Source organism: Primulina tabacum, chromosome 3, assembly GCF_025594145.1.
Source record: "Primulina tabacum isolate GXHZ01 chromosome 3, ASM2559414v2, whole genome shotgun sequence".
Classification (NCBI taxonomy): domain Eukaryota; kingdom Viridiplantae; phylum Streptophyta; class Magnoliopsida; order Lamiales; family Gesneriaceae; genus Primulina; species Primulina tabacum.
The window spans coordinates 11,131,805-11,153,672 of record NC_134552.1 but is presented as its reverse complement, the minus strand read 5'-3'; the positions used below and the strand labels follow the sequence as shown (position 1 = coordinate 11,153,672).

General features: G+C 35.3%; 4 protein-coding genes and 1 non-coding gene across 6 annotated transcripts; 1 reads left to right on the top strand and 4 right to left on the bottom strand.

Annotated features, from left to right (window-relative positions):
• Positions 1–3,537: 3,537 nt before the first annotated feature.
• Positions 3,538–3,619, bottom strand: TRNAS-CGA (transfer RNA serine (anticodon CGA)). Its single transcript has one exon. It is a non-coding gene; the product is annotated as a tRNA-Ser (tRNA).
• An 874-nt stretch (positions 3,620–4,493) lies between these two features.
• On the top strand, positions 4,494–6,482 carry LOC142540252 (kinetochore protein SPC24 homolog). Of its 2 annotated transcripts, XM_075646256.1 has the most exons (5): positions 4,499–4,810; positions 5,542–5,684; positions 5,794–5,894; positions 6,074–6,147; positions 6,229–6,482. In XM_075646256.1, exons 1-5 carry the CDS (start codon positions 4,654–4,656, stop codon positions 6,333–6,335), a joined length of 582 nt encoding a protein of 193 aa, XP_075502371.1. In that variant the 5' UTR covers positions 4,499–4,653; the 3' UTR covers positions 6,336–6,482. The 2 variants fall into 2 exon arrangements, with proteins under 2 accessions (XP_075502370.1, XP_075502371.1); XM_075646255.1 differs by having other exon boundaries at positions 4,494–4,810; positions 6,074–6,482.
• Positions 6,483–8,424: 1,942 nt separating this feature from the next.
• Positions 8,425–10,663, bottom strand: LOC142540251 (ferritin, chloroplastic-like). The gene is made up of 8 exons (XM_075646254.1): positions 10,174–10,663; positions 9,712–9,795; positions 9,549–9,609; positions 9,252–9,339; positions 9,056–9,117; positions 8,911–8,976; positions 8,734–8,797; positions 8,425–8,639 (listed from the first exon to the last, which is right to left on the bottom strand). The coding sequence occupies exons 1-8, from the start codon at positions 10,533–10,535 to the stop codon at positions 8,605–8,607; spliced, it is 822 nt and encodes a 273-aa protein (XP_075502369.1). The 5' UTR covers positions 10,536–10,663; the 3' UTR covers positions 8,425–8,604.
• A 1,154-nt stretch (positions 10,664–11,817) lies between these two features.
• Positions 11,818–13,820, bottom strand: LOC142540250 (uncharacterized protein At5g01610-like). Its single transcript, XM_075646253.1, has 3 exons — positions 13,461–13,820; positions 12,606–12,660; positions 11,818–12,263 (listed from the first exon to the last, which is right to left on the bottom strand). Exons 1-3 carry the CDS (start codon positions 13,545–13,547, stop codon positions 11,893–11,895), a joined length of 513 nt encoding a protein of 170 aa, XP_075502368.1. The 5' UTR covers positions 13,548–13,820; the 3' UTR covers positions 11,818–11,892.
• A 770-nt stretch (positions 13,821–14,590) lies between these two features.
• LOC142540249 (protein BREAST CANCER SUSCEPTIBILITY 2 homolog B-like) lies at positions 14,591–21,506 on the bottom strand. Its single transcript, XM_075646252.1, is given in 20 exon segments — positions 14,591–14,666; positions 14,747–14,791; positions 14,793–14,912; positions 15,274–15,484; positions 15,566–15,628; positions 15,700–15,842; positions 15,988–16,170; positions 16,241–16,436; positions 17,196–17,267; positions 17,333–17,444; positions 17,535–17,610; positions 17,685–17,735; positions 17,834–17,915; positions 17,987–18,184; positions 18,263–18,385; positions 18,630–18,784; positions 18,867–18,991; positions 19,063–20,145; positions 20,912–21,064; positions 21,149–21,506. Coding segments are annotated over 20 exon segments (3,411 nt in total). The 5' UTR covers positions 21,306–21,506; the 3' UTR covers positions 14,591–14,603.
• Positions 21,507–21,868: the final 362 nt, after the last annotated feature.

Sequence of the window (21,868 nt, the reverse complement as noted above, 5' to 3'; positions counted from 1 at the left end):
TGTTGTAGACTTAGTATCCACGGCTCCTTAATCAGATTCTTAATCTCTTCTACACAAGAGCCAATATATCCAAGGTCTGAAGATGGATCCATGACTGCTTTGCACGGCCATCTGTGAGTCCGAATAAATATGAGTGCAGACTAACCCCCTCTGGCATACTTGTTTTATTCCTTCCTGAATAGCTAACATTTCCGCATGAACCACCGATAATGGTGGCTCGATTCTCTTTCCAAATGCCATGACCATATTCCCGTCCCGATTTCGAACAACCCCAGCAACCCCGTAAATGTTAAGATGTTCATTAACAGCCGCATCCACTTCTAGCCGTAGCTGCTGAGAGGATGGAGGAGTCCAATCCTTTGTCACATCGGCCGCTGGTTCAGCTTTGTTAGCCTGTGATGCATTCCTAAGGGCCCAAATTCTTCGATATAGCTGTCATTCCATTAAGTCGGCATTGTTAGTTTTGCATCATCAGTGTTTTGTGTAGCACAGAGTCTGCCACGCCAAGCGCTCCAAGTACGACATGCAAACCTCTCAAATTCGGCTTTGCTTAGTTGGCTCATCATCCAATTACATATCTCCATCGTATTCCAATCACGGACTTGCTTTAGGGGCTGTTTATAAATCTGTCCCTTCCAGTAAACTTTGGCCTCCGAGCAATAGAACAGAGCGTGCGTCGTTGTATCGCTCCAAAAACCGCACAGCGGACAAACGTTCGGGACTGGGACGTGATGCTTTGTCAGATTGCTTCCTGTTGGAATTAAATCCAGGGATACCCTCCACCAAAAGATCTTAATTTTTGGTGGAAGCGTGAGTTACCAGAGGAACTCCCACCACTTCATCATTGGTAACATCGTTTGATTTTCCGGCATATCATAAAGCCCAATTCCTGTCATATATCACTCTTTCACTGAATATCTTCCCTTTTTATCGTATTTCCAGTACCTGGAATCAACTCTCGGTGATTGCGGGAGGAGGATCTGATGGATTTCATCTCCAATATAAGGTAAGACTAATTCTCTTATAGCCACTTCATCCCATTTTCCATCCTTAATAAGAGCTCCCACCTTGAGTTCATTTAAGTTCGGATGGCCAAGGTTAGTAAGGTAGTTGCGATACTTTGGCACCCATTTATCTTGAAAGATGCGTACTGAATTTCCATTGCCTACTCGCCTGTATAATCCTTCCTCCAGTAGTGTCCTGCTCTATAGGAGTGATCTCCATACAAACGATGGATTATTCCCAAGGGGAGCCTGCATAATGTCTCCATATTTAAAGTAGCGGACTTTGAGGACTCTGCCAACAAGGGAATCAGGTTTCCTCAGAATTCTCCAAATCTGTTTGGCAAGGATAGCTTTATTAAATATCTCAAGTTTGCGAAACCCCATCCCTCCCTGGCATTTCGGTTTACACATGTAATCCCACTTTTTCCAATGAAGCTTTCTATTGTCTGCAGTAGATCCCCACCAGAATTTGGCACATTCTCGTTCAATATTATTGCAGATAGATCTGGGGATTCGGAAACATGACATGGCGTATGTGGGTACGGCCTGAATAATTGACTTAATCAACACCTCCTTTCCTCCTACCAATAACAACTTGTTGCCCCAGTTAGCAATTCTCTTGGCCACTCTTTCGAGAAGGTATGTGAACTGGGCTCTTTTAACCCGAGCTGAGAAGGTTGGCAGACCCAAATAGATTTCATGTCCTTGTACTACTGGAATGGATAACCGTAACTTAATGAGTTCTATCACATCTGTCTTTGTGTTCGGACTAAAGGAGAGGCTCGATTTTTCAAAATTTATTAGCTGTCCCGACGCCTTAGCGTACTGATCCAGACACATATTAATTTGTTCGCAATCGCCCTCGGTTGCCCTAAAGAATACCAGGCTATCATCAGCAAAGAACAAGTGTGAAAGTTTTGGACATGAGTTTGCAATCTTAATTCCTCTGAATTGGTTTCGCTCCTGGAAAGCGGACAGCATCGAGGAGAGGCCCTGCGCGCATATCACAAATAAGAATGGGGAAAGAGGATCTCCTTGTCTAATGCCTCTTTTTGGAATTAACTGGCCGAAAGTTTTCTGATTGATGCGGAATGAGTAGGAGACCGAGTTGATACATCTCAAAATATTTTTTTATATTGATTGTTCATATATCAATATTATCATCGTTTTTATTATTATTGTTGTTGTTATTTAATTAGTACTTTGATATAAATATTTTAAAAAAAATTCAAAAACTAATTAATGACATTTTTTATTTATTTATTTAAAAATTTGATAAATTAATAATAGATTATTTTTAATATATTTTATATTTATATCAGTAACAGTTTCATTCAATCATATATAATGCAATTATAGATAATTTAATTTGACGTCGAGACTGTTATCTTATTTGAATATGATCTCAAATAAAATATTTTTTTATAATAATTAAATATATTAATTGTATATGAGTAATTGTTTAAATATGTATACTTACTAATTTTAAAACTCCATACATCGTACGTGTCAGATATCAAATCATATAAAAATAGAGTTGTTATGTATAACAGGTTCCAGGCAAAAGGTCCAAGTTAAAAAAACGTGAATTGATATTATATTTAATAATGTTCCAATAATATCATTGATTAATTTATTTTTATAAATAATAATGTTCCTCATTATTTCTCTTATATTTATTTAAATGTATTGATTTTGAAATAGTATTAAACTAGAATATAACAATAAATTTACACATATAATTAAAGTAATAATTTCATTTACATTAAAAGGTTAGAGTACATTTATTTATTATTATGTTAAAAACAAATTTATTCAAAAAACTAAAATATACAATGATTCATAAAACAATTACGAACCATAAAAATATTTACAATTATTTTTGTAATTCGTTAAATCGAATAAAGCTATTACGTAAGCACATTTCATGTTCGCTATCTTAATTTGTATGTTTACAAAACTTTTTATTATATTTATAACAAATGTAATCTTGTGTAAAATTGCAAACATAAGAAGCAAACAAATGTAATCTTGTGTAAAATTGCAAACATAAGAAGCAAACTGAAACTGAATTTAGTCAAATTGAATTTCTAGCGAGTTTCGGTATTTTGATGATATCTCACAGTTAGATGATTCAAATGACAATCCTCCAACTCGAATTATCAGAAAACGCAATTTAAAACAAGTCGTATTTCATGTCAATTGGGTATAATCGGATGTTAAATAAATTTAAAATATATATAGTTCAGTGGTTAATAGTTGTTTACTTAAGTCAAATATGAACCAATATATTTACTTTTTAGAATAGAATTAAAAACTGTACCCGCTCGCCTTGTCACGGGCCGGTTACGGGTCACGGTTATTTGTGACCGGGGCATGTCTACTAGGCGACTGACATTAGTAGGTTCGGGTTCTGAGAAGGTGGGCTGCACTGGCCCGGCTCACTTGAAAAATGGGTTTTATGATTTCTGGGCCCAAACTGGCCCATTTGAAATGTAACTGCCCAACAAATTAGGGGCAAAAATAATATTGACGTCGACAGCAGGATTCGAACCTGCGCAGGCAGAGCCCAACAGATTTCGAGTCTGTCTCCTTAACCACTCGGACATATCGACAAGCTATCAGAGAAAATAGAGTTTAATATTTTTAACAAAATTTAAATATGGAAAAAGTTAATTTCCATTCATTATTTTCTCTCTCATTCCGATTTATATGTACAAAAGGCTGTCACATCAATTTTATCATATTTTCATACTTTCTTGTTAATTTTTAATTTTTTTTTATTAAAGGTTCAAATACGAAACTAGACGAAAATTCAAGAACATGAATCATAAAGTCAGGGCAGCGAAACCCACCTATGCTTGAATTCAATCTCAGATTATAAATTATTTAAAACTGTTTACTTAAAAATTAACAAATTTCAATTTTTTTGCCACCAAATCCATATATCTAAATGAGAATTTATTTTCTTTTTATTGTGTGGATGTGATGTTTTTCATTTAGAATACACACATCTCTATTTTTATTGGGAAACATCATAAATTGGATGACAATAAACTAATTTTTTAAAGCCAAAATTATGACTTTTGGGGATAACAATTTTTGCCATACAAATTTTTTTTAGATTATTACTATAATATACAAATAAGGGTGTATTTACTTAATTCATCGTCCACTCAACACATGAATGATGAATGATAATCGCTCTTCTATACATCAAATGACTCAAAACATGATCAATATATATTAATTTGACCATCTTCTAATACACGTCACGCTATATGGACAGGGTCCAAACGCACGTAGTAGCACGAATAAAACAAAAACTTGTGTGATACGATCTTATGAGACGAATATCTTATTTGGATCATTCACGTAAAAGTATTATATTTTATGCTAAAAATATTATATTTTATTATAAATATCGATAAAATTGAACGAATTAACGTACAAATATTCGTGACAGCGACTAATGCACTAATAAAACCCGATCTCCCGAGTAGTGGCCAAATCAAAGGATGCTCTTTATTAGACAATTATCACCGTCAATCGGAAAACCCTAAAATTTGTCTGTTTTGTTTGTTCTACTCTGAATTCAGATTTGAGAGAGAAAGATTTGTTCGGTAGTAGGGGAGAGACATCGAGGAAGATGGATGTGGAAGAGTTGATGAAGTACTGCAACAACTTGATCGATTTCTTGAAAGACGAGAAGGATATAGTTGGTCTCCAGCATTTTCTGCGCCATTCAAAAGCTCTTCAGTCTCAGTGCGATAAAGATTTCGACGAAGTACAGTTAACCATTGAAGGTTATTATTATTACTCCAATCGGCACTGTTTGCTGCATCTTTTATTGGGTTATTAAATGATTGGGCTTGATCTAAGTTCTGCCGGTTATTTAGTATTTTTTTGTTGTTGCACCAAATATGTATTTGTTTCGAACAATCACATATTTGGTAGAGTTGTATACCTTCATACTGATTATCCTATAGGATTTCTGTTTTAATGCTTCGTGTCTAGTGAGAGCCAACAAGTACAACTATGGCTAGAGTTCATACTGTTTCATTGATTTGTTGAGCTGTTTCTAAGAACATAAATGCTGTCAATCAGTTTGACAGACAAGAACTAGGATGTGAGTTGTGTTTTTTTGTGCAGAATTCTCTCTCTCGAGCTCTGGTATAGCATTTTTTGTAGCAAAGCTACTCTCTTGACTATCAACTCGATTAGAGCTGCTATGCCACAAGACACGAGAGTTCAAATACTAAATTTAGTCCACGTGATACAATAAGACTTTTAAAGGTGATTTGAGTTTCTTCACGATTTGATGCCGATTTGTTCCTGGTGATGCTTTTAAGTTACCGAACCTTTTTATGCCTCGAGTTGTTTTCATCGTTGAAATTATGTGTCTGTATTTTGTAATTTTCTGTAGCTGCATCCATATCCTTAAATGAACATATTTATTTAGTTTTGGAGATGAAACTCTCTCCCATTATGGGTTGATTATTTTTTCACTTGCGTTAATTAATGGTACTTGTCCCAGACTACGAAAAGAAGATAGAAGTATGCAGGCAGAAAGAATCAGCTGCGGAATCTGAATGCATTGCTGATGTAGAACTAGATTTGCTCGAAAAAGAATTGGAAAAGAGACAAAAACTAGAACGAATGCTTAGAGAAGAGCTTAGATAAGTATTGGGTTCATGTTGCTGATTATATTCCAAGTCTTGAAAAACTACTTTCTATTCAATGTTGTTTCCAATTACATTGTATGACTTCCTCTGTTATTATCAACACAGTAACAGTCAATGGAATTGATGATCTGGAGCTTCAGAGGGCCTCTCTTGAAGAACAAATGCAGACCCTAAAGAAATCTGAGCAAGATGAACTGAGATCCGAGTAAGACTTATTTGAAAATTTTGGGTATTTTAAGTTCTGTTGTATTGTACTATGTTTGATTTTTAATTATTTCTGTTTTCGTGTGGCCTCATGTTCTCATGGCTTAAAATTAGTGAATCATTATCACAAATTTTCTTCTTTACCCACAGCGGCTAAGCAATTTTGTTTTTATCTTGTAGGATGAAGCTTTCAATGCATGCGTCCGTCACAAACATAATCCCAAACTTGGATGATCTATCCAAAATATCAGGCCGTATCCTTTTTATTACATTTAGATCATATTTTTGTCCGAGCTTTCGCCTTTGTCGAAGGACCTTTAACTCAATGAGTTCAGATATCGTGGTGAGAGAGAAGAAAGTTGTTGACAATTTTGAGTTTGATCCAGCAAAGCATTCCACCTTTGATGCATGTAATGGTATCTGGAAGATGATAAAGTTGTAATGAATCTGAATTCTGGTTTTGTATTTAATCTAACTTGTAATTCATGGACAACTATTCAAATTACGATTATCATTGGAACTCTGATGCAAGCTTGTTCTTCATGGCGAAAAATGTGTAATCTTTTATTTATCTGATCTTTATTGTCTATAGTCTGATGCTTCTTTTGTCTCTGCAAATTGGTGCAAAGTTTCAAAATTTTATTTGTATCTTGAAAAGTCGATATATGTTTCTTAAAACATACTGATTTATGTTTCAATTGAATACACGAGGGGAAGATTATGAAATGCAGTTGAACTTAACCTGGCCCATGATCCATTTTTCGTCACCAATTTCACCTCCAGATGAATCCGGTTTCCAGGTTGTGTCCTGCTTCCGACGGCATCCCTCTGTGTAGCACACTAGTGCAAGTTTGACTTTGTTTTTTTATTTAAAATAATAAAGAGTAGAAAAAGGGGAATGAATTAGGTCGCTACATTGCCAGAATTTGTTGAGAATTCACATGTTTACTTTCTAAGAACTCACTTCTACTACCTGCACTGCAGTATGTTAAATCAGAAGGACGAATTATACCAAACTTTTAGACCTTGTTGGCCATATTATCTTGGGGCATAACTATTACAACTACTCGAGACGAACCAGGATTAGTCTGGTAAAAGTCCAGATACTTAATTTACCAAAGAGAAAGAAAAAAGAAAGAAAGTTCTGAGTAACCCTTTAAAAAATCGCAAAAACTTGTATGAGATGGTCTCACGGGTCGTATTTTGTGAGACAGATATCTTATTTGAGTCATCAACGAAAAAATATTAATTTTTATGTTAAGAATATTATTTTTTATTATAAATATCGGTAGGGTTAACCCGTCTCACAGATAAAGATTCGTGAGATCTCATAAGACAAAATATCCTTCACTTATTCCGAAAAGGGGGCGTGCTTTTTCCGTTGCCAACACAAGTGATTTAAATTCCAAAATTTTATCCAAATTTATTATTTATGTTTCTTTTTTGATGAGTTCATTATTTTAGAGGGGGATAACAGCGTACACAAGCACAAAGGCACTGAAAATAAAAAACAACCAACCATTTGACCTATGGCCCCAATTACACACCAATTCTTCCTACTCCTATGTTTGTTTCTGATGAATACATAGTATTTCCTTCCTCATATTTGTTTTTCTCCAAATCAAGATTCTTCTTTTACAAAGTATACTCCAAATCCAAACATTTGTTTGTTTCAATGGATTAATGTGAATTAAATTGCCTGAATATTGATAACTTTTTTGTTCAAAATCTTCTCAACTTCTTGTATATTCATTGGAAAACAGAGAAATAGAGTCAAATTTTCAAAGAAGTATGACGACTTATCATATTTCCAAATGATAATGTTTAATTTCTTTCAAAAGATTTTTTTAACGAAAACAATAATTTAAATTTAAAAAAAAAATAGATTTCAAAATGATTTGTTCTATACCATTTGTAGGCTGGCTCATTTAAAATAAAAGCAATTAATTAGCAGTGGCTAAGTGACAAAGAAAAATTATATAAATAGGCAAGAATTGAGAATGGCCTTTCAAGAATCCTCGTAAACATGGAGAAGAAAAAATTAATCTCCTTGATCAACAACTCTATTCTTCTCCCAACAAAGTACACCATTGCTAGGGCCGCTTCACTTCTCAAGAATGGAGCCAAAGGTAAACTTACCTCTTCCAAGAAAATTTCTCAGCCATTATGTTTAGCTTCTCCGTAAGTCTTTATCTTTTTCATAATGCAGAAAAAAGTAGTGGGTTGATTACTCTATACAAAGATATGGAGGCGTGTGCCGGATACACGGATATACGGGTGATGTGGGAGATGATACACTCGTCATATCCACCCATTGCAGAGAGGGGAAACAGCAGCGATGGCTTTAAGTTATGGAAATCATGTTTTCAAACAGAATGATAATAATATCGCATTTTTATTCAGAAAATTTGATGCGATTTGGCTTTGCTTCATCTTTTACTTCTGTATTCGTTATTTTTTGAGAAAAACGAGCCAAATCTCTTATTCTTGCGATTTAGAATCAGTTGTTCATGTTCTTGAAGTGCAGAGCATAAAGGATAACAAAACTTGTTGCTAAACATATCGTCTGGCTAGTACAGAACGATTTCTTATTGAAAACAACGACAGTAGGATAAATTTTGTCTTACACTTCAACATTCAACAGTAAGAAACCAAATATCAGAATAAATATTCTGATATATGTCTCGATTTCTTTAAAGTACTCCGTCACCTTAATGAAGCAGCATCTGATCAAAGTGCCACACACCTGCATGGTCGAAAACAAATATTTATTTAGTCATCAGAGAGATTTTTTATGAAGTTGTGAATACATCATGAATAATAGTCGGATATGGTCATACCGTGTCCTTTTCCAACCCTCCTCAATTGAGCTACATATTCTGCAATTTTCTTTATGGCTTCGACCTGGAAAGTGCGAAACAAACTCGTAAACTCGATTATATGCCTTTTTTGTATTTTTGAGGCATTCGTAAGTGCAATTTGATTGGTAAAACAAAGTCCACCAAGTTGATGCTTACCTGCTCCCCTAAAAACTCACTCTCTATGAAATCTGTCATTTGAGGATCATTATTTTCGTTTGCCACCTGTTTAGAATCAAAGAACAGAGATCAGCAAACGACCAGAGACATAACTTGACAGCATAAAATGTCTGAAAATGCTTACACCGAGCACTTTGAGAAGTTTCTCATTAGTTAACTTCTCCAAGGACAAGGCAAGTTCCATTGCTGAATCAAGAGATCATAGAGAATTCCAGTAAGATTTTTACAGAATATATAATATAATGGATTCCATTGAAAATGGGATCCTGAAAAAAAAATGCAATTGAAGAAAACATGATTTAATAGGTCGAAAAACTCACCATACAGTGCATCACCCTTCTCGATATGATCAAAGTCGGTGGGTGGAAGCTTGATATGACACAGGATAACTTTCCCTCCTCGCTTACTCTACAATTTCTAAAAGTTAGAACCAGAAAAAGGCGGCAATCACAGTTAAATAATGTCTATCTAAGATAGTTTGATTCTTGTGTTTTCTTCTGGTGTATGAGATGTGGCGATTGTATATATTATTGGGTACGAGTCTACATGAAATTTGAAAATTATTCCATCGTATCTCTGTTGGATTCGCCAATGGACAACAGCATATCATGCAATACCTGATATTTCATAAGTTTTTCTGCATGTTCTCTTTCTTCTTCACTGGACTCCTTAAAGAACCTGCCACAAATCATTATATTAAACATTCAAATTAAATCATAAGAAAAGTAACGTGAGATAGAAACTTAAGAGCAAGAAAACACACGAGGATTTTGCACTTACTTTGCTAGGCCTTTTAGAGCAACGTTATCCCTGTCAAAGTAGGCATAAAGGGAGTGGTACACATAGGACACGGAGTATTCCACACTGAAACAGAAGGAAGTATCCATATTAACGGCATGTAGAAACATTCTTATGGAGGTCAAGTTTAGTAGTACATCTAAAGTCTTGGGTTATTCCAACAAACAAGCAGCAGCTATGGTCATGATTTGAAATCTTGAAACACCAAACGAAGATATGCTCCAATAAGAGGCCCCGAATTCATAAAAAATACCCCAGCTGGCCAGATGGCCGAAGATTCTTGAATTTATCAAGCTTTTTGAATGTCATTATCCCCTTCTGAGTAAAAGGACCACGATATTTACCCACCGGATGAATAATCAACGTAAATCAACCCAATGTAGAAATACAGATCTTAACAACAAATTTTTTAAAAGAAACAAGCGAAGATTGTCCAGAACTCACTTGATCTGCTCATTAATGGCATTCTCACACTCTTTGGAGTACTTCTGGCGAGCAAGTGAATCAAGAGGAGCCATTGGGACCATAAATTCATCTTTCTTAACCTCTTCAAATGGCTGAAACACAAGCCCAGTGAGTGGCAAACTCGCGGTCTCATTCGAGGCACGGGTCGCAAAACCTTTGTCGCGTGTTTTCGCCAAAGAAAGACTCAGGCTTGAGGGAGAAAGCGAAGATGTAAAGGGATTCAAGCAAGGAGATGGTACAGTTGAAATGGCATTTGGATTGGTTAAATCTTGTAAGAACACAAGATTCGAAGCAACACGCGATGAAGGCATGGAAACAGCTGAAATCGCCTGAAGAAACATCTTTTTCTCCAAATGATTAAAGGGTTTCAAACAGATCACAAAACAGAAGAAGAAGAAGAGGTAGGAATTGGATCAACACAAGTGCAGAATGGGGTGGCCGTGGGATTCCTTGAAAGTCCGGTGGCTGAACTATATAGATATGGCGAAGTCACAATTGTAAACCTGTAGCCATTGAAGAAGTGACACGTAGCGTACAAAATGGGCCCATCTGGACAATGGCGTGTGGCAGGCTCGTGGCCTAATCCATAATTTTGTGGCATTTAATGAAATATCCGGAACCCATCATTACCTAAATTCAAAAGGTATCTTGGCTTCGGTAATCTGTTCACACGACGTGGAGTTCTTGAATTTAATCCGTTAATTTTTAACTTTCGGATTTCGGTTTTTCTGTTTTCCATTTCGAAAAATGTTTAATCCGATACCCGATTTTTTTTTCTTCAATTCGATTTTCTAACAAAACAACACGGTTATTTGATTCGGTTTGAATAATTACATAAAGTAATAATTAAAATATAATATATTTGTTTAGTAAAATTTTAAAATATAAATTTTGAATGGATTAAATAAATAACAATCCACTCAAATAATTCTTAATTCACTAAATATCTATGTCATAGAATAAACGGTCTAAATAAAATTATTAATTTAACTAAATTTCTGATTTTTCGATGACAAACAAAATTTTAAATTGAATGATATAAACTACGATTTTAACATTAATGTCCGAATTTAAAAATTCGATTTTCAGTTAAGCTTCGATTTTTAATTTTTTCGATTTAAATTTACAATTTATTCGATTTTATCCGCAAAATTTGAAAAACCCTATTGAAAATTGCCATGGAAAGATGTTATCTTGTTGCAGTGACTTGTCCAAAGATAACTTTAAATATTTTGGAATTTTGCCAATATTTAATTGCTTACGGTGATCCATTTCAGCTTTTAGGAAATGATCTTTGGCTGCACTATGATAGCAGAATTAATACTTTATTTGCAAGATCGATTTTATATTGGTCTAGTGGTAGAAAAGCACCCTACTCCGGCTCCGGTACCGGTTCGCATCCCCGCTGATGCACGTTATTTTTTCGATTACGCATTTTTTTTAACAATTCCTACGCTTAACAGGAGACCAGAGAATCCTTTCCAAGAAACCTAGGTAAGATCCTATGTAAATAGGAACTTACCAATTCTTAAAAAAGTTTAATCTTGGTTTATCTGAATGTGGATTAATGTTCTAAATATTTGTTTTCAAAGAAAAAAATGTCAGTTCAAATTGAATAAACAATTCACAAAATGCTACATATAATATTCAAGCATGAAGCAAGTGAAAAGGGTCCAACATCCCAAGATTAGAAAGATACTAGAATTTGTCAACACCTATCCCATCTCTGAGTACCTCGTATGCATCCCTGCTTCTGGTTTTCCTAATACCAGCAGTGAAATGAAGCTTTGATTGTTCGGATGTAATACAAGTCACTTTGACCCAAATCATCACTTTAGTTTTGATTCCCTCTATGTCAGCCAGCTTACCCTTCTCCAGATATCCGGTTATAGTATTTGCAAAACGTAATACAGATGAATCCTTGTAACCAACCTCACAGATTGATGGAATATAAACAATCAGCTTCTTTGTTTCCTCGTTGAACTCATAGTTCGTGGCATCACGGGGAAATATTCCTATAGCCAGGTCATACTCCTTGAGAAGTTCTTGCAGAGGTTTTTGCATCTTTCCTGAAAAGACAAGTTCTTAGTCACACTTGACGGAACATACTCTGATTAATTGTTGTATAACTTTCAGAACAAGGACCAAATGTTCAGAGCAGATCTAGAATTTCGGGAGAGAGGGTAGACAGAATTAATTTTGGTGGAGATAAATCATGCCTTGATAAAGAACTGATGCTTAAATTGGTGAAAGGTTTCATTTTTCATTTCAAGCGAAGCAGTTTGATACTTTCGTTTTATGATATAGAAGAAACATGTACTAAATGATGCGTTAGACGTAAGATTTTCTTTCCATAAGCAATTTGCAGAATCTTAAAAGTGGAAATGCAGAGAGAACAGCAAGAATAGAACCTTTCATCTTATTAACCAGCCATTTGGCTCCTCCTTCGATACTATTTGATATTGACTAACAAAGAAGAAACCAGATTAGCGTCAGGACAAGATAAATGGGATGCAAGAAATTGACAAGCAAAATAGCTCAGAGGCGAATATGTCATCATGTCATGAACAATAGATAATAAGCAGTAACGAACTACTCAAGCGACGTAATCCCCAGTAAAGGCAATATAACTCGACAACATTGAATAAAATAGCAGGCATTCAAGATCCAAAGCGTTTTTTTATGTTAATGGAAAGATGATTCAATCGATCTCCAGGTTTCAGGCTATTGCATAATGCAAAACTTAATTCAGTGAAAGAAGAGAAAAGGCGACGTTGTGGACAACTCCTGTTAAAAGAAAGTCTCCAAATATTGAATACAAGGGAATGCAATCACGATTTAATCCAAAATGTAGCTTGACGTGTGTTCTGCAGTTCTTCAACAGAAAAACCATGTTGGTGCTAAAACTACTCGAGACGCAATTATCAAATCACATCACCTCATCGGTATTTGTGGGAAAAAATTTTGAAACTACAAGACGATTTCGCAATGTCCTTATAGTTTGCTATTCCCATTGTAAAACTTTTGTCAAAATTTTGGCATGTTCAGACAATTGTTTCATGGATCATAGGTGTTGAATCTTGAAGAGCCAACCTTCGGTCATTTCAAGGCATCGAAAATCCTGTTACTCTTAAATCGAAACACACGCACATTTTAAAAAAAATTGCACAATTCAGAAAAACGAAGATCCAAAATTCAAGCAATAAATTTTCGAATTCGCCAATTCTGGTAAACTAAAATGCAAAATTCAAGAATGAGAGTCTTACATTAATCTCATTTCCAACCGAAGCAAACTCCTTGTTGGCTTTTTGGCCCAACCAATACGAACCCACCTTGTTAAATATCTGATCCATCAACAGATTCACGAATATCAGTTTCTACAATGTGAGGACAAATTCACAAATATTTCACGATCTGCGAATGATTCCGCGTCTTCGATTTTCTCTCTCTCACGCACGTGGTTCCAATTCAAGATCGAGAGAGAGACTTCTTGATTAAAAAAAAAATTAAGAAAAAAAAAAAAGAAGCCTCTTCCCCCAGATTTCGATGGTAATGGATAAAGTTGATTGCGGGTGTGAAGTTCTAATGTACGGTGAATTTTTTTTGCTACCTTCTCATGCAACCATTGTCCCACAATTTCAAATGAAATTTTTGAAAGTAAATATATTTAAAATTATATGGGAGAATCATATTGTATAATCATGTAATATAAAACAAAAATTTTGACCCAATTCATGAAAAAATAAAACTAACATAAAAAAAAGAATAATTCGATGTATGACAATACAAAATTTCAAAAATCTCTAATTTTATTGAAAAATATTGATCATCTCTTTTAAATCGTTAGATCTAAGAGAGTCAAAAAAATATCTATGTTTTAATAAAAATATTCTAAAGAAACAATGGCGCTTGTATTTTTATATATTTATGGCATTACCAATATCATAATTCATACATAGAAAAGTAAATACACCTTAAATATATTATCATGTAAGATGCAATAGATTTATACCAACATCCATCTCAAGATCGTGCCTTAAAAAAATGCACATTTCCGGTATATGAATATCTCTTCATCTCATATACCTTTACTCCTTACTACACAATCCTTGTTCAGTTGTTTTTCTACGATTATCTGATTCAAGTTTGCAAAGATTTTATTTAGTAGGAAAAAAAGCAAAATTACACATACCACACATCAAATGTTAATCACAGCATCTATAATAACGATAAGAATAAGATAATATCAATCCTTTTGAAGTAAACACTTTGATTTTAAAGTTAAAAACCTATACTAGTTGCACAGGGAAAAAAAACAAAAAAAAAAACCTATACTCATTTTCGTACAAAAGTAAATATACAAGTTCCTCTGTAATGAAGAATGAATCCTCATGAATTTTCTGTTAGATTCAACACCCTTCTTTCGAATGTTTGATTATAGCATGAACATTTTCCTTGAGCTTCTCGATTACCTGAGTTCGGAAAAATAATTGTTCTTTCATCCTGAGGGTGAATGAATTTGATAATAGGAAGGAAGATGTGAAAGACGTACCGACGATGTTTTTGCCCATTTCAGAACTGAAGCAGCGACGTACTTTGAGGTGGTTGCGACCTCTATCATCATAAGTTAGAAAATAATCTGAATTTTCAGCAGCTTCTGCCACCCATAAGCCATTGGCTTGATCTTTAGGTATCTTGATCAGATTACAAAATCCAACCTGCAAACAAAATAAGCTGGAACTTTTGATTGAACCACTTGTATTTTTCAAACTAATTAAGGAACACAATGCATGTGTGCTACCCGACAGTTCGGTTTGAGTTATTACTGCCTATACTCATGCAGATTATGATTTGACAAGGTGATAGAGATGAAGTTTATCTAGAATCACCTCAAGTAACTGCTTTTATAGCTGTCATTTTGATTACATGACAGTTCACCAACCAAATGCAACATATGGCCGAACTTAAGAGGATAGTTAGCAGTAACATTAAATTTGAGTTTTATTTGTTCGGCAATAAATCAGCAATAAGATGATTCCATAGGCCGTACTTAGGGGTTTTGAAGTTTTATATGCTTACCACAGATCCTGCAACATTTTTGTTGACGGGTGCAAATGACTCACACTCAACATATGGCAAGCTGAAACTGACAGCGAGTACTGCATCTAATGATTCTTTTGGACAAGATTCGGGTGTAGATCCATCAGTCACAAACACCCACTGCTTTTTTCGATGACCTTGTACATACACCTCTCCCACGTAAACAACAAATGCAGCAATATCAAATTCACTGTGAATTATGAGAGCAACATTAACAACTGTTTTTAATTTTTATGCAATTTTAGAAGCATCTTTTGCAAGTTAGATCAACCTGGAGAGAGAAACTTCACCCAAATTTGATATTGTTATTGATGAGCGGGGAACGAAGAATGGTCTGCAAGAAACATCCATTATTGTTACAGTCATGCAATTTATTTCTCAAAAACCACCTGTGCAGCTGCTTACTCAAAATTTTCCATTTTTACAGGAGACAGAGGTGTCCAAGTGCTAGTTGATCCTCTTGTTTGTAAACAAAGAGTGCCTGAATCAGAACTAGTTGGTGCAACACCTCCAACAGAATATGCTTTGCCCTCACACAGCTCCTGTTTCTGTTCCAGTAAGAAACAAGACACTTGATGCATCAAAATTCTTGTAACTACAAACGAAACTAGCATGTAAATTAACACAGTAACAGTATCCAAGGAAATTGCAAGTAACAAGAAAATTTATGACATGGATGACAAATAGATTCACCTGTTTCTCAGTCGGGTACCATATTGTAATCAAGCCTTCACGCGGACAATATTTCTGCTGATGACATTTATCTGTTAACCCAACAACTTTTACCCGCAGAAATGGAGTTACATCTCTCTCACTAAGCCCAGCAGCCTCCAGAGCTTTCTCAATAGATTTTTCCATGTCTATCTGTTTAATTGCCTAATACAAAGGAATTGCTGTAGAACTCTTGTATTATGTATGCTCAATCAAGAAACAAGCGTTCACGTACCTTGAGCTTAGCTTTATAAGAAGCAAAAGAACTTAGCTGTTTTGAGCTCATCCCTGCCATTAAGATTTCTGGTTCAGCAGATGTCTCAAGTAGCTTCATGATGTTGGCCCCTTCTTCACCATCGTGGTTGTATTCTATATCAACGTTTGTTTCCCATTTGAATGCAGATATGATCCCTTCCACAACAGCAGATCGCCTAAACCCCAAAAAGAAAAGGAAAAGAAAAAGAAAACTCAATGATCAGGCACTGGATTTTCTTTAACGCAAATTTTACACAAGGAAAACTCATCTAAAATTTATGGGAAAGTAGAATGATGTAACTGTACAAGGGGTTTAAAAACTCAAGATTTAACCAAGATGCACGACCTTGAATTATTGATTATTCTTTAACTTTCTCTTCAGTTTCAGGAATCTAATCAGCTAAGTGATCAGGAAGCAACTATGAGAAGGCAGAAGCTAAGATATACTTTATGATTATAGATTTTAGAACCCAGAACCATAGACCAGGCTCACCAAGAAGAACTTGGTATGGAAGGTGATAGTTTTTTTTCAAACTACTATTAATCTTTTTTAAATAAAAAAACACGAGTGAGGGGCCCAAAATTGGAAGCACCTGATAAGGAGCAAAACTTACTCTTTTTTTTCAGTTTGCTAGTGCCTAGTTCTAAGGTCCCACATTCTACTATTACCAGAAGTTTGCACAGGGATAAGTAAAATTGCCACAAAGAGATTTCTCCCCGTTCCTTTTTCTATGCTTAAATATCCAAGCTATATTTTCTAACCTCAGGATTCTATGATGTCACTGAATGCTTCATGCATTTCAAGTGAACTGTAAATTATGTCAGGTTTACCTAATCTAGAGGCACACTAAGACGATATTATGATACTGAAGTTACTAAAAAGATTTCTCTTAAAAAGAAGCTCAATCAGTTTACAATAATGAACCAAACATCACCTTTGGTTATATAAATGCATCACTTCAGTTTCCATCCTCTGCGATCTCACGGTGACATTCCCGCTATTCAATCTGAATGAGATAATCTGGTCAGACGCAAAATGGACAAGAATTATAATGTGCGACACTTGGGTTACCTTTCCCTGTACAAAATTGGATATATCCTTGTAATCCCAATTAATGTGCTGGGGATTGCCCCTCCAGTACTCTTGATGGATCTAAAAGCTAATGGAGCACCAGCACTTTTACCTATACACATATGAAGCCAATCCGGAGATTTAAGGAGACCACAAATGTGTAAGAAGATATTGTAGAACGTGTGAAATGAAGCACACTCACAGAACCCCAATCGTTCAGCCCAGTGACATCTGTATGTACCATTTAGGTGCAATGATAAAACAGATGTATGTGATCCCTGAAATCCAAGTTAGCTCTAGTTCAGAAATGGCAATGAGTACAAAGTTTGGCAAAATGAAATCAGGAAATAACCTCTAAGGGTGAAATAGGCCCAATCCATCCACATAGTTTGGCGCCCCAGATCTTCAGATGACAATACAAACTGTAAGTTTTTTAAAAATTGACAAAAATGTCAAACAGTAGAGGAAGCATACTTAAACTAGTAAAAAAAGATATCATACCCTAAGCTTTTGCCCCAAAAACAACTTCCGAGAAGCTAGTTGCTTGGATAGTGGTTCATCCAAAAGAGCTTTAACAGAATACCTATTAGATTCTACAGTTACACAGATGGAAATCAACTTTCAGTAAAAGCATTAACGAAAAAAGTTCTTTACCACCCATCAGTTAATTCTATTTTGCCATCTCCACCATTGACGTGCCCTTCCAATGCAACAGATTGAGGCCCAGACTTAGGGTCACCATACTCACAAACAGAGGAAATGCACAGCACCATCATTGAAGAAGGTACCACATCTCCATCTAAAACTTTCCTGATTGCAGATCGATGGCCATGGACTACTTCTCTCTCATATCTAAGAATGATTATGCAATAGGGTATCAATAACTTCCCCAAACCAAAACTTAAAAGTAACAATAGGAATCATGCATACCTGTATTTCAATTCTTCAAGCACGTTAGAGACCGTCAAAAACTTTCCCAAGAATTTGTCCGGATACCTCCTCTCATATGAGGCAAGTTTCCAGACGATCCACTTATAATGATTTGAAACCCACCTATATGAATTGACATTGAATTGAAATTATAGATAAAAAAGTGGGAGAATGAACCAAAAAAACTACTGTCAAATATGAGAATTATACACCTCAAGTCAATTCAAAGCATACAATAACAACCATAAGCTACAGAAAGACGGTGCCATGAATAGAACAGTAATCTCTTCATAGCCAATCAAAAGTAACAGGTATTACATGCATCTTGCATGGCCATGTAAATTATGTTGAAAGAGAACGAGATTACTCTTTAGTTAAGCATGGAGAAGAAGCTCCCGACTTGGACAGCATCAGGTGCAAAGCCTCTGGTCCAATGTCAACAGAAGCTTGTTCACTCTGAAATGTGTAGCTTTCAGCAGCTTTTGGGTTCATTTTCATCACATGTGCTGGTAAATTCTCCAACTAGTTTAATAGAGAAACTTAGTTGTCATGTCAACAAGAAAAGTAATCAGTAGAAGTAAAGATTATTACATGTAAACAGTACCTTTCTTTGAATGGGTGGAAGTAGTGAAATGTAGTCCTTCACATATGCTCTTGGAATCTGGCGTGGGTATCGCACCGAAATCTTCTCTTTGCAGCATCGTTCTTTAGGAACCAGTCTAGATAAATCTAACAAAAACATATCATTATGATACATATGATGCCAAGAAAAAATTTATGCTCAAAGCTTGATCCTTTACCATTAGGAACCGAGGAGTTCTTTGTGTTCAAAGGGGTGACAAATGAGCTTCGAGGCTTTTTGAATGGAGATACAGAATTGATCCTTCCATTTCTTCGTTTCTTGCCAAAATATCGCTTACTATCAATATGATTTATGCTGGTGCTATTTGTGATATCAATCAAGGCGACATTTGATGGCCTCTTCAGATGATTGAGTGAATCATTTTCGTTTTTGGAAGAATCCACATTTTCTGATAGTCGCTCACTTTCAAAGGAATTTTGATAGCAAACAAGGCCATTATAAGAGGTGGAAGAGGTGCTTGCAGCCTCTGCATCAAATTTATTGATCAAGTTGTTCCCAGGTTGCTGTAACTTAAACCTACCCATCAACTGCTGGTGGTATGAACTTGATCTAAGAGGAGATGTAAAATTCCTTGAGGAACAGTTGAAATTTTCTGTTGTGTTTTTCGAAACAGGTGTGATCAGATCAATTTTTTTCTTTGTACAACTGGCTTTTCTATTATCGAGTGTAGAAAGCACTGAATCAACTGAGTTTGCATCATTTAAAAAAGAATCAAACTCCAAATTTCCCAGAAGGCTTCTTGCTCTTTGCAATGCATCGTTAGAGACCGATATAGATCTACCACCAGCAGTATGAAATTTGACAGGAGAAGGCTTGTTAGCAGTATTCATGAAGTCTGGAAACTCTTTGGACTCACTCTGGATTGAATTACCGTTGGTACCGAAAGGTGTCAAAACCTTGGTATAGCTATTACAGTTTAAGTTAGTGAAATCATCAGTCTTTAAATGAGGTATCCTTTGCCCACCAATGAGCTCTGTACAAGTCAATTGCTTTTTGGTCTGTTGAAAGTCATGTAAAGGGTCATCACCATAATTTTCTTCCATGCCTAATAATGTTTTTGCTCTAAGTAGGCCAGCAGAAGATATGCTGACTGTTTTACCAGAGCCTGTCTGGAACATGGAATTTGACATGCTACCTATATCTTCAAACCTATTCAGCAAACCAGATTTCAATGGCTTCAGTGAGTTCATCTCTAACATTGGTTTTAACAAACCAAGTCCATTTGCTCTCTCATTTTGGCCTGCAATAAGTTGTTTGATGAAAGAGATGCTGCATCCCTATACCTAGAAATGCTTAGAGACAGTAATACTTCACCAAAGCAACAAGATCATCAAAGTTCTTTAGCAGTTTCTTGATAAATTCTAGGATCTTATTGAAATTAGCGTATTAGCAGGCGACAATCAGATTGTGTTCCACAAAAAACCTTCATCAGATTACATTAGTCCAATAACTTGAGTCATTGCCTTCATAAGTATCTTGATATTTTTTAAAATTATGACTGTCTTTCTGAAATGAAAGGACATGAACAAAATTGTAGTTCTATAAGCAGATTTTGTGTAGACTATCCAAAAAACTTCTCCTTTTCACTGACACCCTCTACAGAGATATAATGTTCTGAAATTATTTAATTTCATTGTTAAGCTACACAAAAAATATTTATTCGGCTTTGAAAAGGTCGAGACTGAGAAAGGCGAGACAATTTTCTCAAAATAAATTCATATTTAAGTGTCGAAAAATTTAACTTTGGTCATCAGTATTAAAAATATAACTAAATCTAGAGGATGACATTCCTTTAGAATAAACTATTAAAAGCAAGCCAGCTTCAAGCTGGTGATCTAGACATTGAAAGCTAATGCCGAATAATATGGTCAAACATTACAAGTGCTGGGAAAATTTTACATATTTGTAGGATAAGTTTTAAAAATAAATAAAACAGATAAACTATCATCCTGCGGGGCTGCAGCAAAAGAACAGAAATACAAGACAATAGGAATCAAAATCTCTACCTGCATCAGCGAACACATCACCCACATCACCGAGAACAGAACGTGCTTTTGCTATTGAAGACTGCTTCACCGCAACTGATTTCCCCATTCCAGTTCGAAACATAGGTGAATTATCCAGGTTACCCTTCTCATTCTCCAGTATTTTTGAACGACCTGCTTTTTTGTTGTGTAAAATCCTTTTACATAAACGAGCGTTTATAAATTCAAAAATCGGAATTAAACAGATATAGAAATTGCCTTGAATTAAGAGATCTTGCATGGATGGAAGGCGAGAAGTGTCGTCAACAGTTCGTAGAGCTGGGGCATCGCTTTGACCTTCTCTCCATAGCTGTTGATCGGATTGTTCCCAACGGAAATGACTCTCGGCGTCGGCGAAAACCTGCCATGTCGACATTTCTCGGTCGAAAAATGGGGATTAGCTCCTCTGGTTCCCGATGAAACCATTGTCGGAGTTCAGATTCGGCATTTTAACAAAGCGGGAATTATGTGAACTTCTTTTCTGAATTAGCGCCAATCATATGGCAAATCGGCTTTATAGGTCTGGGCCTCCACAATCGGGCCCAAAAATACATTGGGCCTATTTCATTCTCCGACACAAATTCTTTTGACAGTCATCATGAAACGTGTTCGACTTATATTATCAAAGTAAATTAATATTTTTTTTTGAAATAGAAAATAATATTTTAAAATAAAACATGTCGAGTTGAAAACCATAGAACAAAATTAATATGAGACTATTTTTACCTTTAGACATATATGTCCGGAATAATAATAATGATAATAATAATAATATTATTATTATTATCATTATTAATAAAACACAACATTTGTCCATTTGACATTAATAATTTTCTTGTATATTATATTTTTTTTGTTCTCGTAAGCTCCATTACACACAAAACTCAAATGTCTCAGTAGCATCTCAGAATTGCTTTTTAAAAAAGTTAGGTAAATGCA